The sequence below is a fragment of the Arvicola amphibius genome, chromosome 2 (assembly GCF_903992535.2).
Source record: "Arvicola amphibius chromosome 2, mArvAmp1.2, whole genome shotgun sequence".
Taxonomy (NCBI): domain Eukaryota; kingdom Metazoa; phylum Chordata; class Mammalia; order Rodentia; family Cricetidae; genus Arvicola; species Arvicola amphibius.
In genome coordinates this window covers 121,376,084-121,394,169 of record NC_052048.2, presented here as the reverse complement: position 1 = coordinate 121,394,169, position 18,086 = coordinate 121,376,084, and the positions used below count along the sequence as shown (strand labels likewise).

General features: G+C 40.7%; 1 protein-coding gene across 3 annotated transcripts in view; it reads right to left on the bottom strand.

Annotated features, from left to right (window-relative positions):
- Nucleotides 1-18,086, bottom strand: part of Map4k3 (mitogen-activated protein kinase kinase kinase kinase 3) — a 159,378-nt gene that overhangs the window by 33,715 nt on the left and 107,577 nt on the right. For 2 of the 3 annotated variants that reach the window (XM_038318094.1, XM_038318096.1), the window contains 3 exons: nucleotides 12,515-12,573; nucleotides 11,383-11,445; nucleotides 4,244-4,302 (listed from right to left, as the gene is read on the bottom strand). In XM_038318094.1, coding sequence (XP_038174022.1) covers nucleotides 4,244-4,302; nucleotides 11,383-11,445; nucleotides 12,515-12,573 — 181 coding nt within the window. The remainder of the gene's footprint in view (nucleotides 1-4,243; nucleotides 4,303-11,382; nucleotides 11,446-12,514; nucleotides 12,574-18,086) is intronic. The other variant, XM_038318095.1, reaches the window with a different exon arrangement.

Genomic DNA, 18,086 nt, shown 5'->3' with positions numbered 1-18,086 from the left:
ACAACTCTTATTTCTGCGGCTGTTTTCTAGAAACTACTGGATATGTGATATAACAGATTACATGAAGTAAAAGTGATGAAAACTCAGCTATCTTCTAGTAGTGTGAAGGAAATATGAAAAAAAAGGAGCGAACAATGCCATTTCCTTACAATTACTACTTTGTCAAGGGAAAACAGCTCTTTTCATAAGATACTGCCTGCTGCTGCCCAGCAGTCTTCCTGGGCTGCAAAGGTGGTTATTTGCTCTGGTCAAGTCACGTGAGAACCACCATCGTGCTGTCAGGAAGAAGCTGAAGTGGAGGCATTTGAGCTGACCCTTTGGGGGGGAGGAGAGGACTTCAAACCGTACAAAAGATGTATTTTATTAAGTATGAGTATATATTATTTGAAAACAAATATTTTTGGGAAATCCTTTAATTTTCCATACTAAAACACTACACAAGCACCAGGAAGTCCTCAGCATGGTGATGCTGCACAGGGCCCTAGACCAAAAAGATTTGAGTAGTGCAGCCTTCCCAAGTTAAGACTGGTGTCTCTGGGTGATGGTGGGCTTTCTTATCATCCCAGAAAATAGGAAGCTAGCGTGGTAGCAAATGTCTACAATCCTATCAGTGGCCTGGGCCACAAAGTGAACAGGCAGTCATAAACAAGCAAGTAAAAATACTTTTTCTGAGCATGTGGCAGTGTTTTCTTCAGGCATTAGGATTTGAAAATAGTTAAGAAGATAGTTTACATAAAGCTTCACTTTCTGTTACCACAGCCAACGGGATTCACATGGCTGTCTGGCTGTGTGTGTGTGTGTGTGGTGGGGGATGCTTTCTGTAGTCCAGGCTGTAGTTTCTGGCCTCAAACTTGCTATGTAGCTAAAGATAGCCTTGAGTTTCTGATCCTACCTGCACTTCCTGAGTGCTGGGTAACAGGTGTGAACCAGCACATCAGTTTTTGGGTTTTGTGTGTGGTGCTGGGGATGCCCTGAGGGCACCCTACTGACTGAGGTGTGCCCAGCTCTGACACTCTGATCTCAAGTGAGGCTCTAACCAGAAGTTCTCTAACAACATCCATTGCTTCTATTCATGTATCTCCAGGTTTCTTCCTATGGATCAAAGTAGTTTGCTGACAAGTTACCATTCCATCAAGTCACGTAAAGGGTGTGTGGAGGACTCTGTGCCTTTACGACAGGGAAAACGAGGCACAGCTCAGTTTGTTAGGTGAACCAGAACAGCACCCACAGCTGAGAGCACTGGAGAACACAAGACCCTGAGTTATTCACCAGGCTCTGTGCTGCACAGGAACAAAGCTATCTGAAACTTGGTTATGAAGGGATTTTTTGCTAATAGAACTAGTTGAATTACTATTGAAATGATGGAAAATTTGATGAAAAGAATCTAAATTGGAGCAATGTATGAACGCAGAGTTAAGTGACAAGGCAGGGAAGCCGAGGCGGGAAAAGCCTGAAACTGCCTTCAAGCACTCAGCACGTCCGAATGAGCGAAGGGGTCATGCGGCTTGTTACCAGTCTTATACGGCTGCCAGGCTGACTCAAAACAACCTGTGTACGCACTTCCCTGACTGCATTTAAAAGCAAGAAACTCGTTATTCCTCTAAAACAGCAGCTTTATCAACACCCTAACATAACTGGCAATTACTCAGTAACTACTTAAACATAAAGACAATTAGTAAGTACCCACTCAGCCCCATGGCTATTCATTTCTCCCGTAGCAAAGAGGCAGGTACCATTATAACCTTCACTTTACCAGAGACAATGGTAGTCGAGTGCTCACAGGAAGAGCTGATGCAGGCTGGGCATGGATGGTATTGGCTACTGTGGTATTCTGCAGAGGAAACTGCAATTCTACCCATGCTTTACTCCTATTCAAAGACAGTAATCTTTACAACTCTGCTCTACACTACAAGCAAAACCAGACAGTCTGGTTTTCTTTTAAAAAGAATTGCTTTGATAAAAACAAAACAAAAACCTCAGAAGAAGTGACCCCAGTTACACCAGAATTCAAAAGAAAAGGTGTTATCTGGGTTGAAGTTATACTTTATAGTATGTGCCTTCTGTTACAGAAAGCAAAGTCCATTTAACAAACCTAACTGATCCCCTTTGGAAAAAGCAGGAGATCTTGATTTTCAAAGTACTGCCTAGGTGCAAGACTATAGCGCCTTGTCAATACAGTAAGAGAAGTGCCACAACCATGCTCACGTCACAGGTATGTACACACCTACACACGAAACACAGCCAGGCTAAGACTTTCGGCCAACCTACCTTGCCAATGACTCGTTATATAGAATACAGTTCCTTAAGCAGGGATCCAATTAATCAGAAAATGAAGGGTGGGCAAATTATTAATGTTTTACCTAGCCAAAGTAGCTTTATACACTAAGAAAATGTCTAGCAATAAAAAAAATCAGAGAATGGGAACTAAGAAATCTGGAAAAGGATTTATGGCTGTATTACTTTGCATTTTGTGAGCATATTCATTTAAAATGAAAGGGTAAGAGATATAAAGTCACCAAATTATTCATCCTATTTAGGTACATGAATTTGGTTGTACTGGGTCCTTAAAATCAATGACATAATTAGAAAAAAATTAATTAATTTTTTAAATTTACTACTCCACAATGACACATAATCTATTCTTTGCTATCCACTAAAACCAGGACAACTTAAGAGCAATTACAGTTTAGGTTAAAAAAATATATATATTTTATGCCTGTCTTCCACTTTAAGGAAGACAGAGGCTACTGGATGACGCACGTCCCAGTACTCAGGACGCAGAGGTAAGGATGATCTCTGCAAGTTTGAGGCCAGCTGGAACTACATAGTGAGACCTTACCTAAAAATAGATACATGAATAAACAAACAAAAGATAAAAGAAAAAGAAAGACAGAGGCTAATAATGTTGAACTCCTAATACTTTAAATTTAATTGAAATTTATATTAAACAAACAGTGTATTTCTTTAGCTTTTCATTCAAAGCCTGTTCTCTGTATTGGAAAGTGTACCGAGGTGGGAAAATGAGGTGCTGGTGTTGCGTGGGATCTGGTGCTCTGTCCACTGAACTTGCCCTTGGGGGAGGGGTAAAGCAGGTGCAGAGTCAACGGTGCAGACCCTGGGAGACAAGGTCCATTGGTTCTAGGAAGGGGAAAGCCTTATATACCCCACACACACCCAGAGGAGGGGAAGCAGAGGCAGTGACATCAGGTTCTCTCGAAGCTGAAGGAGACTGGTTCAGGTCCTCTTGTCTCATGTCACAGCAGCTGCTGCTGAGGCCCCTTGGCAGACCTAGGTTGGCTCAGCTTGAAGAAGTTACACACTGCATGTTCAGATAGTAGATTTAGCCCAGTTTTGCAAGGGCCTATTCGGCTCCAGGCCCTTTTGTGCCTGAGCAAATATCTCCCACACAGCAGATAATAGTAAAAGGAGAAAGACATGATTCTCAGTACTACCCGTCAAACTAAGGTATCTGTCAGTAACCATTATTTCTCAACTGCTTAGAGTATGGGAACAGATGCTTCAGCTCTCTAGTGTAATCAAGACTGAAATTTTAATGTATATCCATCCTCAGAATTCTTGGGTAATTTAAATACTTCCTTACAAATAGGCTTATAGAGCGAACATTCATATATGAAATCAGGAAATATGAAGGTAGGAGGGGCAGTCTTGTCCTTGGGTTCTAAACTCCAGCTGATGATGAAATTGCAGAAGTCTGTAAACAGCGTAATTGAACAATGCTCTCAGCACCTAGACAGTGCCCAGTATGGAGTAGGCATTACTAGCTGGTAAATTTATTTCTAACTTTTAGGAGTTTTATCTATTTTTATTGCTAGTGTTCTTTAGAAGACCATCACAACTAAACTTAGGATGAGGATTTCTAAACAGTATGAATAATTCAGCTGTTTGCAGTGGTCAGCACATCTGGGAGATGCACTAAGTTACTCTTGTAAAGGCAAACAGGTCAACTTTAGAAAGAAATCAACTACTGAAATGCAGATTCATTATAGCTGAAGTATACTGTAACAAGAAAGATCTGCAGATTAGGTTAAGAGAAAACATTTGAGCTGATCCTCCCAGATGACAATTACTGTACAGATGAATAGCAGAGACTATGGGAAAGTCAAGGGCACAATGCACAGCATCTACCAACTCAATACAATGTACTACCTTAAGAATTAAATATAAAATAATATAATATTAGAGACAATTACTTTGAATTTAAATTTTAAAAGAACTTACTTACTTGTTTCCACCTAAAAAGTAACTACTTTGGTGTCCTTGTCCGTACTCTAATTGTAGATCCTGAGGGCACAAAGCAGAACACTGAGCACAGCAGTACAGGAGCTGCTACAAGCTATAATACATGCTATTTACAAAAGAAAAGCCCCAAGCCCCAAATAAATCTGTATTGCTATATACTCTTAAAAAGAAGGCATGGTGGCACTTTCAACAATACAAGATAAAAGTCTGTATCCTGATTTTCATTATTCAAGTATTTTTTTTTTCCCCAAATGACTGCTACAAGTTTCATTTGTGGCTATTATTACTGTAATTAGTATTTGTAAAACTCAGCTTGTAAGAAAAAAAGCTCAAATAAAGTAATATCAAGATACAATGAAGCAAAAAAAGAATAAGCAAGATGAAAGTCTTGGTCTGACTTTGTCTGTGGCATCTGAATGACCGTGTACATATACACATTCACATATGTCTACTGCTGCTTCATGCAGGTGTAATGCTGCACGCTCATGAAGGCGGGCACTACTGCACAAGTGAGGGGTGCATGGAAACTGCGCTGAGGAGCTTTAGAAGGGTTTAAAGTTAAAACAGCAAAGTTTATGATGAATAAATACAGAGAGCTTCTTTCCTACTTAAGCATTTGACTGAATGCTGCAGGTTGCAGAGAGCTAAGAATGAAAATCCAGAAGAATGAGCAATGGCTCCACTACAACACCATCCTGAGGAAAATGTACCATCCAACAACCATAGCAAGAACCAAGCTGCCTTCCTCTCTTAAAGAAGCCACTGTCTCCAATCACTGACACAAGAATCTTCTTTCCAAGTAACAACAGATGTGTGACTGGAGCTCTTAGAGCGGTCACCTTGGGATAATCTCCCTAGGCCAGAGATGGCGCTAAGGTCTCCAGAATTTTCCACACAGAGCTCAGCACTTCTCTTGGATGTTAATGTCTCCAAGTCTTGTACAGCAATCCAGGCCACAAACTCCTCAAACACAGGGAAAAAGGCCAAATCTGTCTGCCTTTCTTTCAGCCATGGTCTAACGCAGCACCTCACACACAGACTGTACTCTGAGTAGTAAACATTTGTTCAGATGCCACTGCTTTCGTTTCCTGGAAACAGGCAAACACTTTCCCAGGGTACAGATACTCAGAATCATAAACATCAAGTCTAGAAGTCTAAGATTAGAGCTCAATTCCCCACAGCACACTCTACTTTAAGATTAACTTCAAGGTCTGTCCAAAAAAAATCAAAATACTGATTTAGATAAGGTTCAAATTTTGTCCTCTTTTAATATTTGTGTTCAGTCATGCATATAGTAACTGTTCTTATCAATGACAGCAAAGACAACACATCATAAATGAAAAGAAATACATGCTTTCCTTACCTTACAATAATCTCAACATGACCACATCACCAGTCACAGCCTGCAGCTGTTGTTCCAGTGTCCAGCTCTAGTGGCCGTGATGGTTACCTTATGCACTGGGATTCAGCTAATAAAGTACTTATCTCTATGAATGCTTCTAAGTTCAAGCCTACTATCATCAGGTACAGATGAACAAACCCTCTAACCAGAGCAGAAGCAGCTTGAGCTAATAGAATCTCAGAGACTTTTACTTAAACAGCAGCTTCACAAGCACACATATGTACAGAGAGAATGAAGTCTTCACAAGCACACGTGTATGGTGGACGTTGTCTTCACAAGTACACATATGTGTATGGTGGGTGATGTCTTCTGCTGATATGTAGGAATGTCCACTTAGCTGAGAGATGACAATCAATAGCAGGTTGGCAATAATGACCAGGAAATGAAAGTCAATCAAGGTCAAGAGTATATTTAAGGTAAAGAGAATTATTTAAAATAACAAGAGATATTTTAATAGAAAATCAAGCATAGACTTATATGCATCCAGGCCAAAGAAGTATGCAAGTTGTAGGTACACCTAAGTCTCCAGTCCATAAGGAAAGCTAAAACTGAAAGGGGCTCTTCCTCCTTTATTATTTCTCTCCTGAAATCAAGTTACACTATAATCAAGGTGGCTCAGTGGGTAAAGATTCCTGGCACCAGGACTGTCTACTTGAGTTTAAACCCCAGAACCAATATGGTTGCAGGGGAGAAATAATGCCTAAAGGCTGTCCTCTGACCTCTACCCTCAACATGGTGTGTCCCCAACACATGCATACATCATGCACTACACAGTAATAATACATCTTAAAGGAAAGCCATTAGAAAAATGCTACCAAATTATGCTTGGAAAGAGCGCAAAAGAACCAAGATAATGGCATCATTTGGCTATCATTGATAATCTGAGTCAGAATGCACTTGAGGATGCAAACATCAGGGGGAAAAAGCAACATTAGACAATTAATGAGTGATCATGCTTAATTACACAGTAATGTCAAAGCAGTAACAACATGTTAATGTAAAAAACACTGAAAACATGCAATAACTTAGAGATTCAGCCTGGGGACTCAAACAACAGTTGAGACAGTTACCCTAGCACATACTAAAGAGCTTTAAGAAAGGAAAAAGTCCTAACTTCAGGGATTCCTTTCACTGAGGGGCAGGAAAGTCTATTTTAAGTCTAGGGAGGAAATTCTAAGAAAACAGAAGAGAGCTAAGCAAGGCCAAAGCTCTCACAGTGCAATGCTGGAGAGGGAGGACACACATACCCCGGAAAGTCTCACTGCAGCTTTCTATGTGATGTCACCTTGGAAGACTACAGTCTATACCAGATGAGAAAACAGCAGGAAGTCAACAGAACTGAGACAGTTGTACACACACACACACACACACACACCCTAACCAAGAAAAAGAGCAGGAGAGAATATTTTTCTTCATAAAAAGGAAAGACAGAGAAAATTATGGCAGGAGTAAGAATGGCTAGTAAAATCCTTTTTAATATGGAAGATGATGTGAAGAAATCAGCTGGGAATGAATCAAGATAATACAAAACAAGTTCATTTTAAAGTCAGAGAAGCAGGCTGAGTTGGAACACTGTCTCAAGCCTGATCCCCACCAGCTGATGAAGACTGAGGGGCCATATCTGAAGAACATGACTTTCACACTGCATCTTAGAAAGGTGGTGGGTTAGATTATTCTTCCTTATGCCTCCCTAACAGTTAGCATGGGATTTTAGCTGGGCACAATGGGGCACGCCTATAATCTGAGCACTTGGGAGGTGGAGGCAGTTGCATCTTGAGTTCGGTACTAGACTAACTATATAGAGAGGTCCTATCTCAAAACAAAATAAAAAAGAACAAAATAATAAGCAAACAGCCTCAAAAACCAAAAATATGAGTCGGGTGGTGGTGGCACACGCCTTTAATCCCAGCACTCAGGGGGACAGAGGCAGGAGGATCTCTGTGTGCAAGAAGCTAGCAACAGGTTCCAAAGCTACAGAGAAATCCTGTCTTGAAAAATAAAAAAAAAAAGATTTTATTAGTTTCCAATGAATTATCAAAAATTAGTGAGTAAAATTAAGCATATTAAAATAAACAGCATCAGCTGTGACAGATTTGAAATATAATCTTTTAATCTCAAGATATTTTGTAGATCAAACAGACCATTTTTATGACTGTGGACAAAATTCTTACTATTCAATTATTGCTTCTATGACTTTCAGTAATGCCAGCAGTTTTCAAAACCCAGACTTAAAATGTGAGGCTCCAAACTTGAAATTCCATTCTTCTGTTTCAGAAAGCTTTGGTGCTTTAAAAGTTACTCTTGGGTAGCAACAAAAATTGAGGGTATGATACTCGAAATTCATTTACAAAATCCTAAAGTGAATATTCTCAGAACTTAGAAACAGCTGGTAACCTTGCCAGTTTACACAGCAAGGTAAAAGCACCTCTTTTGGGGTTCCCCAAATCCCATGTTGTCATCTTGGTGTCAGCTGCCCATTAAGAGGAGAGCCAGACATTCTGGGTTCATTGGGTATTTAGTGGGTAGCAACAAATTTTCCATTTTTTGAGACAAAGTCTCATATAACCCAGGCTGGCTCTGAAAGCTTTGTGTCGCTAAGGAGGACATGGAACTCCTGATGGTCCTCCTGCCTCCACCTCCCACTGCTGTGAGTATAGGCATGTGCCAACATTGCTGCAATGAACACTTATGAGAGCTTAGGTGGATGGATTCCTCATATTGGCTTGGAGGACTATTACTAGGGGGGAAAAGAGAAGAAAACAAAATGAAGACGTGATGGCAGTGTGGGGAAACCAGAACCCTTGTCCACAGGTGCGAGTGCACACACACAGCAGCTTCTAAAACATTTAAAGACAGATTCACCATTCATTCCAGCAATTCCACTTCTGCGTACATAACAGCAGGGATCAAACCTATATTTGTAATCAGCTGAGAAGGCTCCCACAGAGCCCGTCCTGGACCTGGGGGGAGTTGGGAGGACCTTGGTCTTAACATAGAGTAGGGAACCCCAATGGCTCCTTGGCCTGGAGAGGGAGGGACGGGGGATATGGGTGGAGAGGAGGGGAGGAGAAAGGGAGGAGATGGAAATTTTTAAATAAAAATAAACCATAAAAAAAAGAAAAAAGAAAAAAAGCCTATATTTGTAGATCTGTGGTCTGTGGTCCTCACTGCATTATTCACAGTAGCCAAAAAATAATGCCAAAGTGCCCACCAACAGATGAAAAATAAGTAAAATGTGCCATTTACATAAATAACTACTTTTTCAGTATGATGAAGAAAATTCTAACATGAAATGTGAGGGAACCTTGAAGATGCTTGAACACTGTGTTGAGTGATGTGAGCCAGTTCGGATTACACTTATGCAGTGTCTCTAAAATAGTCACCTCCATAAAGAAAAAACAGACTGGTGGTCACTGGGACTAGTGAGAGGGAAGGGCATGGAAGTTCAGTTTGGGAAGATGAAATGTGCTGGAGATGATGGTGTGCAGTGAGTCTGGGATGTACTTTTAAAAAGATCAAAATAGGAATTTTATACTATGTGTGTTTTACCAGTTTTTTTTTAAAAGAGAAACTATGGGATATGTATGTTGAGGGAAGGGAGAACCCATTTCTTCAAAGGAAAGCAAAACAACACATGCAAGCAACCCGAGATGATGAGTAGAAGCTATCACAGGGGCTGAGGCCACTAGCCCCAACTGCTATGCTTAGCCAATGAACAAGGACAACATTCAGTTCCTTTGCATCTTGAAGGCTACAGTTGTAAAACAAGGAAAATAAGTTAATAATCTTGTGTGCCAAGAAGATTATGGCATCAGGAGGTGATATAATCATGGGGTCACTATTAGATATATATTCTCTGTTGTTGATGAAAACACCATACTCAGTGTTTAGAATACCACACAACATGTAAAACTGTCAACATAAACGTCAGTTTTGTTACCACTAGGAATGAGCTTTTACAGCTGATTTTCATGAACTGTAGCATCTCATTTGTCCTTTCAGAGCTATCTACAGGTTAAAGGCCCCTACCATCCTCCTCTGTCACAGATTCCCTAAAACTGCTCCCCTGTATCACAAGATGCTCCTGACTCCAGGACCGGGATGGAGCGAATGCCCCAGTAGATCTAAGGAGAGGAGCAAGGGATATGGCAACTCTGTCAGGTTTGGGGGCTGGCTACATATGGTCACAAATGTTTCTAGTCCTAATGTCTGATATTTCTGCTCTTGCTGTCACTCATTCTGCACGGAGGATATTAGTAAATAGTGGGGTTGACTTCAACTTCTGAGTCTGTGACCTTTTTACTCTGCAACATTCACCAACTGTCATTCTAACCTGAATATCTAATCCTGAAGAAAATCCAGAAATGACTCTTTTCTTTAGATTTTCCATTTCACCCAGCCCTTCAGTGGTTAACACTGAAACCCCACTCTTTTTACTTTAAGAAACCATTTGAAACAGGTCTCTTGCTTTGGAGTCATACATTTGCTCAATCACGTGACTTTCCGCAGCCTCCTCCCTACCTCTAATGCTGCTTCTGTGCAATAACCAGTTTCTATATATTTTTTCTTCATCACAGGGTCTCACTATGAGTTTGAGGTTGCCCTAGGACTCAGGCTGTATTGTAGCTCAGGCTGGCCTTGAACTCAGTTCTCGTCCTGTCTCTAGCACTCAGGAGGCAGAGACAGGTGGATCTCTGTGAGTTCAAGGTCAGCCTTGTCTACAGAGCAAATTCCAGGACAGTCAAGGCTACACAGAGAAATCCTATCTCAAAAACAACAACAACAACAACAAAAACCCCCAAAAAGTATCTAAGTAAGTATTGATTTACTAGTAAGACAGCAACTTCTCTCTCTAAAAGAATGTCTAAAATCTTTTGTTTCATAAATATTTTAAAACATGGATTTCAGCACTTATATAAATATTTAGACTAACCAGGACAAAAAGAGGTATCCAATCAAGCTAGAGAAGATGAGAAAGAAAAGCCCATTTGAGGGGCAGAAAAGCAGAATCTGAGAATAGATGTTGGGGTAACTTGGGGTTTTGGCCAACCATATGAATAGAAGGAACAACTAAGCAATGTTTTAGAAAGCATGAGTTACCTAATATTTACTAGGTGAAGTTTTCCTATGAAATTGGAAGATAGTCTTAATAAATACAACTTCAGGGATGCTGTACAATCCAGATCTTTTTCATGCGAAAAGTAGACATAGCATAATGCTAACAAGTTCAGAATTTCATCTGACTCTACAGTTGACATAGGAATAAATTACTTGTTCAAGTTACATACAATGCATGCAATATATATAATATATACAGTATGTTAATGTATATTATATAATATATAATGCCATTTATACATGGTATCAAGTTATATATGAATGTATATATATAAATGGTTTATCATTCATTGAAACAAGATATAAAATTTAGCATTTTTACAAGGAAATGCCATTTCTAAAAAAAACCCTTCACATGTGTGTAAGAAATTTAGATGCTAATGTTTTTTCATAAAAGAAAAAAATGTTTACTACTGCTATTCTACACTTGAGTAGATCTGACTTGTCATGGGAAAAAGTGACTACACATTCTTTTTATATATGGAGGCTTGCTAAATGATAAGCCTTAGTTTATAAAACAATAAAACTGGACCAAATGTCTGAGCTTAGGAGAGTTAAGACTAAAACAATGCTGACAAAGAAAATCAGAAGATGAGAAATACCAGATTAGATCTTGCAGTGTAGTATATTTCTTCTGAACTGTCGAAAAAACCATCACTGTCGGGCTGTTTAGCAGAGACCAAGAAACCCAGGTTATTGACACTTACACGGACAAGCACAAACTCACAAGGGACACTTTCACAAGGGAGATGGGTCCTGCTAACAATTTTATTAAGGCAAATCCAAAAATCAAATGATGGCAAGTGGCTTCCACACAAACAGCATACAAAACTGCTTAATAACACAGTCATTCAGTTAGTGCAGAACCGCTCAGGCTGCCTTAACAAAACACAATTAGCATTCATAAACATTATAACTGCCTTCATTTTTAACCGTCCCTACCCTTCTACATGAATGGCAGGCTTTAATGTTAAAATATGGTCATTTTAGAATTTTAGCAGGCTCCTACAATAAAATCACAAGACAAAGGCTAGTGTCTTCCTTTGTGCAGTCAAGGGGTGAGGATACGCATTCAATTTCAGAAGAAAGCTCTTACTGTAGCAGTCTTTGGTATTTAGTAGCTATTATTTTCTTCTAACATATTAAACGGGAAAGGAAAATCCCACCAAACTAATGATCTGCTGTCTTGGCAAAGCAATTTTATTAGGATTATTTTTTAAGGTCAACTTTCATTCTTCTATAAAGTATTAACTACTCAAATATTTGCAGAGCACTCTGCCTCCAAGATTGCACCCCCATGGAAGCTTCATGAGCCTTTACATGCTGACAAACTGCGTTTGCTACAGACAAACGATCTATTTTCCATGCCTGCTCTGAGTGTTAGCACTCTAAATATGCCAGGTCAGCTCTGCTGGATGTTTAGAGACCATGGTACTCAAAAAAAAAAAAAAAAAAAAAAAGCGCCCCTCAAAACCAAACACAATTTAAAAAAATAAGTAAAAGGCCAGCATTTAAAACACTTGATCAGAGAATAGTAAAACTTATATCTTCAAATAATTTTGAAAATACTCAATTTCAGCAACACAGATTTATTTATTCAGTATTTCGAATTACAATTTTTTTCTCCAAAAACTTTTGAAAATATTAGTTACTAGCTAGTCAGTACCAATGTATCACAAAGGGAAATTTAAGATTTATGTTCAGAGGTTAACATTCCAAGACCAGGGTACTTACAAGTTCGTGATGTGGTTCTGTTTCCTTCCGTAAGGGAGGATCAAATTTTACCTGGCCAACTGCGAAGAAAAAGTAGTTATGTCAGGATATGGGATGTTTTCTTCCCCGTTTTTGTTTGTTTTGTTTTGAGACAGGGTCTTATTATTTTAGCCCATGCTAACCTTGAACACAGGAACTTCCTGTAAATATTAAGTGATGTGACATTTTAATTAATTAATACATGCATTACTTGGGGTTGAACCAGGACTTGTTCATCATAGGCAATTGCTCTGTGCTGAGTTTTATCCTTGGCCCACTAGGCATTTTCTACAGTAAAAAAAGTAAGCCGGGTGGTGGTGGCGCACGCCTTTAATCCCAGCACTCGGGAGGCAGAGGCAGGCGGATCTCTGTGAGTTCCAGACCAGCCTGGTCTACAAGAGCTAGTTCCAGGACAGGCTCCAAAGCCACAGAGAAACCCTGTCTCGAAAAAAAAAAAAAAAAGTAACAAGCAAAATGACATGCTGAAATCCGGATCTAACTTACTCATGTGTGATGGTCTAGCATAAGAGATCTTTTACTTGGTATTTGGGTATTGGGAGGGTAGAAATCAGTTAGTGTGGGAGTGACTTCTGGTCCTAGCCTTGAAAAGACTCCATGTAGTCCTCTCCTATACTAGATCAGAGTTTGTGGGGATGACAAGCAAACATGTAAGGTTCTGTCTTTCCAATGTGTCAGCTAGTTTGGAGGAAACCCCGTTGTGAGGGCCTTTAGCTAACAGTCATGTGAGGATAGAAGCAATCATCTAGCCTAGCCAAGCCTTCTATGATTACAGTTAGGGGTAACATCCTGACAGGTATGTCAGCAGAGGCTCTGAGCCACAAATACTCACCAGGCTCTGGTGGTTTAAAGAAAACTGGCCCCAATGCTGAGCCACCAGGGAATGAAACTTTGAAAGCATTACAAGGATTACAAGGTGGTCTTGTTGGAGAAGTGTGTCATTGGGGGTGGGCTTTGAGGTCTCAAAAGCCCATGCCAGACCCAGGCTCTCTCTCTCTGCCTGCAGATCAGGAAGTGGATCTTGGCTACTGCTCCAGTGCCATGCTCCCTGCCATGATGACAGACTGACCCTCTGAAACTGTAAATTAAATGCTTCCTTTTCTGAGTTAACATGGTCATGGTGTCTCTTCACAGCAATGAACAGTGACTAAAACAGAAGTTGGTAACAGGGACTGGGGTATTTTGTGAATGAATGGCCCCTACAGGCTCACATATTTGAATATTTAAGTCACCAGGGAATGGAACTATTTGAAAAGATTAGAAGGGCTAGGAGATGTGACCTTGGACTGAAAAAGCTTGAATGCTTTAAGTGGGGTTTATAGGTCCAACCTAGTAGGGGCATGGACAGTGGAGCTGAGGGAGGTGTGGACTGTAGGGGCCCAGTACAAGAAAGTTTCAGAAGGGAAGAATATTAGTAACTGCCCCAGAGACCATTCTTGTGCTATCTTGGCAAAGAATATGGCTGCTTTTTGCCCTTACCCTAAAAATCTGCCTGAGGCTAAATTGAAGAGTTCTGGATTAATGGCATTGGAGGAGGTGATTGTATGATAACCTACTATTGACTGACATGTGCTTATTAGTAATAACTCTTACACAGATCTATAATGAAAGGGAGTAAGCTAGACAAAGGAAAATGGAACATGCACAGTTAGAAGGGAAAAGGAACACTAGGAAGTAGGACGGAGCAAGCACTGTTCTCAAGGAAATAAACAGACTAAAGTTAAGTCTTAAGCTAAATGGACTAAAGGGAGTAGGGAGTGGTGACCTGAGGCCAAGACCCTACCCAGCTAGGCTTCCAACTTGTGAAAGGAATTCAAGGAAAGCTTGAAAAGTGAAGGAAACCACAACAAAGTTCTGAGGCAGACGTAACTGACGGAGGGGAGGGGTTGTGGTGATTTGAAAGAAAATGGCCCCCAAAGGGAGTGGCAGTATTAAGAGGAGTGGCCTTGTTGAAGCAAGTGTGGTCTTGTTGGAGTAGGGGTGGCCCTGTTGGAGTAGGGGTGGCTCTGTTGGAGTAGGTGTGTTTTTGCTGGTGTAGGAGTGTTCTTGCGGGAGTAGGTGTGGCCTTGTTGGAGTAGGTGTGGCCTTGTTGGAGTAGGTGTGGTCTTGTTGGAAGAAGTAAGACTGTGCATGGAACCAGCCCAAGAGAGCAAAGTGTGTTGCAGTTAACAGAACTGAAATGAGTTGGAGGTCTGAAGAGCACTCTAACATCAGACATGGAGTTTGCCTAGCTGGGTTTTGGTCTTGCTCTGAACCACTGTTTCCTCATTATGCTCCCCACCCCCAACTTTGAAATGGTAATATACATTCTGTGCCATTTTATGTTGGAAGTAAATCTTTGGTTTTTTTTTTTTTTTTATTTTATAGGGGGTTACAGTTAAGAAATTCCCATGAGTCTCAAAAGAAAGTCTGGCCTTTTCAACAGTGTTGAGACTGTGATAGCTTTCTGGGACTTCTAAAGTTGGACTGAAAGTAATTTTGTATTCTTACATGGCTACAAGCCTATGGGGGTCAGCCAGTGTAATACAGTGGTTTGAATAAGAATGGGCCCTACAGGCTCATATATTTGAATACTTAAGTCACCAGGGAGTAGAATTACTTGAAAAGATTAGAAAGGTTAGGAGGTGTGGCCTTGTTGGGCTAGGTAGAGCCTCAATGGAAGAAGTGTGTCACTAGGGGTGGGGGCGAGGAGCTTTTAGGTTTCACAAGTCCATGCCAGACCCAGGCTTTTTTTGGTTGGCCTGTCAATCAGGATGCAGATCTCAGTTACTGCTTCAGTGCCATGTGCCACTATGCTTCCCACCATGAACGTAACAGACTGACCCTCTGAAACTGTAATGTGGTAGTCTGAATAAGAATGGCCCCCATAATACATTTGAACGTTTATCAGGGAGTGGGTCTATTTGAGAAGGACTTGTCACTAGGGGTGGGCTCTGAGGTTTCAAAACCCCATGCCAGGCCCATTTCTCACTCTTCCTGTAGCCTGAGGATCAGAATGTAGGTCTTGGGTATTGCTCCAGTGCCACGCATGCCCCCAATTAAATGTTTTCTTTTCTAAGAGTTGGCGTGGTCATGGTTTCTTCACACTGTTCCAGACTTCTGACCCTCAAGATCTTTGTGAGACAATATATGTTTTCAGCCAACTGACTGTACTCAGTCCCCTACTCTCCAGTGCTCTAATTCACTCCATGTTTCATGACCTTCCCCTTTGACCTCTCTGCTTTATAATCCATGTAAAGGACTGAGCCCTGAGATGAAATCAGTCACAAGTATAAAGATTTGTGAGGTGGCTAAGGCAGGAGAATCAATTCCACCATGGGCTACATAGAGGGTTCAAGGCCAGCCTGGGCTAACAGCAAAACCAAAAGGAGAAAAGTTACAACAATTAATTATTAAGAATGTTAGCCAAGGGGCTAGAGAGATGGCTCAGAGGTTAAGAGCACTGGCTGTTCTTCAAGAGAACCATAGTTCACTGGCTGTTCTTCAAGAGAACCATAGTTCAATTCTAGCACTGATATGGCCATTCACGGCTGTCTGTAACTCCAGTTCTAGGGAATCTGACACCTTCACACTAAAATGCACAGAAAATAAAATTAAATAATTTTAAAAAAGATGCTAGTCAAAACAGATATTGTCAACCAAAGTTAAGAGAAAGAACTGGTCTAATAATTACTTTCATCATTTTTTTTTTAATTTTAACTTTACACGTAAAGTGTAAATACAGGGCTAGAGAGATGGTTTAGTCATTAAGAGCATGGGTTTCTCTTCCAGAGGACCTGGATTTGGTTTCTAGGACCCAAATGATGGCTCATGATCATCTGTTAACTCCAATTCCAGGGAGATCTGATTGCCCTCTTCTGGCCTGCATGGGCATTGCATATATATGACTAACATATATTCAGGTAAACACTCATACATAGAAAATAAAAATAAATCCTTTTAAAAATTGTGAATAGTATTAAGAAAAACCAACAGATTTGAATATCTGACAATAGAAGGCACAAGTTTCAAGTGCTGAGAAACAGTCCTATACAGCCTAGCTCTGTGAGAGGGTGTGTGTATGTGTGCACTGGCAGCGGTTAATGGCTCAGAAGTCGAAGGACAGTCTGGAGTAAACTGCTCAAGAGGGGCCCTTTGTTGCAGTTTGCACACAATCTCACTTCACAGATTACAGAATAACTTTCGGCAAGTTATTAAGATAGCATTCAACATCTCTCTCTGTTCCTGTACTCTGTGGATGGGGACAAAAGTCTCCAAAGGGACCCATTCTTCACAGCTAACACTGACTTCACTATTCTGACACTGTGTTCCCCGAGTTTTCAACACTATGACATGCCTCTGCCAGTCTCTCCCAGCTATTGTTTAAATGACGGCTGACCATCCCAGTGTGCAATACTGCCTATGCTCTTAATAATGCCAGACCTCTGCCTATAAGGCTGCATCTGTTTTTCCTACCACTTCCTTGCATGTACACAAGGGGCTTCCTAAAAATGAAAGGGACACAAACAGCCTTTCTGCAAAGAAGAAAATTTTACACCTGTTGGTATTTCATGCTGAGAAATATCAGGTAGTTGAAAACAAAACATTATTAAGAAGAAATATACTTAATCACTGCTTCAAAGCCTATTTTTATAGGTAACATCACAGAGCACTCTTCTATATGGCAAATTTTACATATAATCATGAAACACCTTATACTAGCTGTTTTTATTTTTATTTTTTTTTCAACTTGACATAAGCTAGAGTCATCTGAGAGGAGAGAATCTTAATTTAAAAAATGCCCCCACAAAACTGGCCTGTGAAGATTTTCATGACTGATGATAGATGGGGGTGGGGGGGTGTCGTGCTTACTGAGGTGGTGCTACTGTGGGCTGGATGTCCTGGGTACTTTAAAAAAGACAGCTGAGCAAGCCACAGGAGCAAGTCCGTAAGCAGTGTTCCTCCACGGCCTCTACATCAGCTCCTGCCCTCTGTCAAATGCCTTCCCTAGATGATGGCTCACAAGCTGTAACATGACATAAACCCTTTCCTCCCCAAGCTGCTTTTTGTCATGATGTTTATCACAGGAGAAACCCCAAGACACTCCCCAAATATTCGTTAAAACAAAGACTCAAAAGTCTCAGAGATCAAATCCATAAATAACCAAAAGTAGAGCTTTAATCCTGCTGTTCCCTCAACATATGAAGAATATGATACTTATTAAAGGCAAAAAAGGAGGCAAGAGTCTGTTTGGCTGTTGATGCAAATTGGCAAGAGATCCGTGTGGGAGGACTCCTGGGCCAATCGGAGCCCAGTCTCAAAGCAGGCTCTGGATAGGAGAAGCCACCTTTAAGTCCCAGGTATCACACGGCTGGTGTGCAGACATCTCTCTATTTCACACACAGTGTGGCCTTTGGCACAGGCACATGCTGGGAGCTTGTCAGAAGAGCCACTCTATTTCCATCTACTGAAGCACGGGCTGCATCCAACAAGCTCTCTAGTACCTCAGAGGCACTCGGGAGCTAAGATGCACTCCCTTGGTGACGTTTACCTTCCC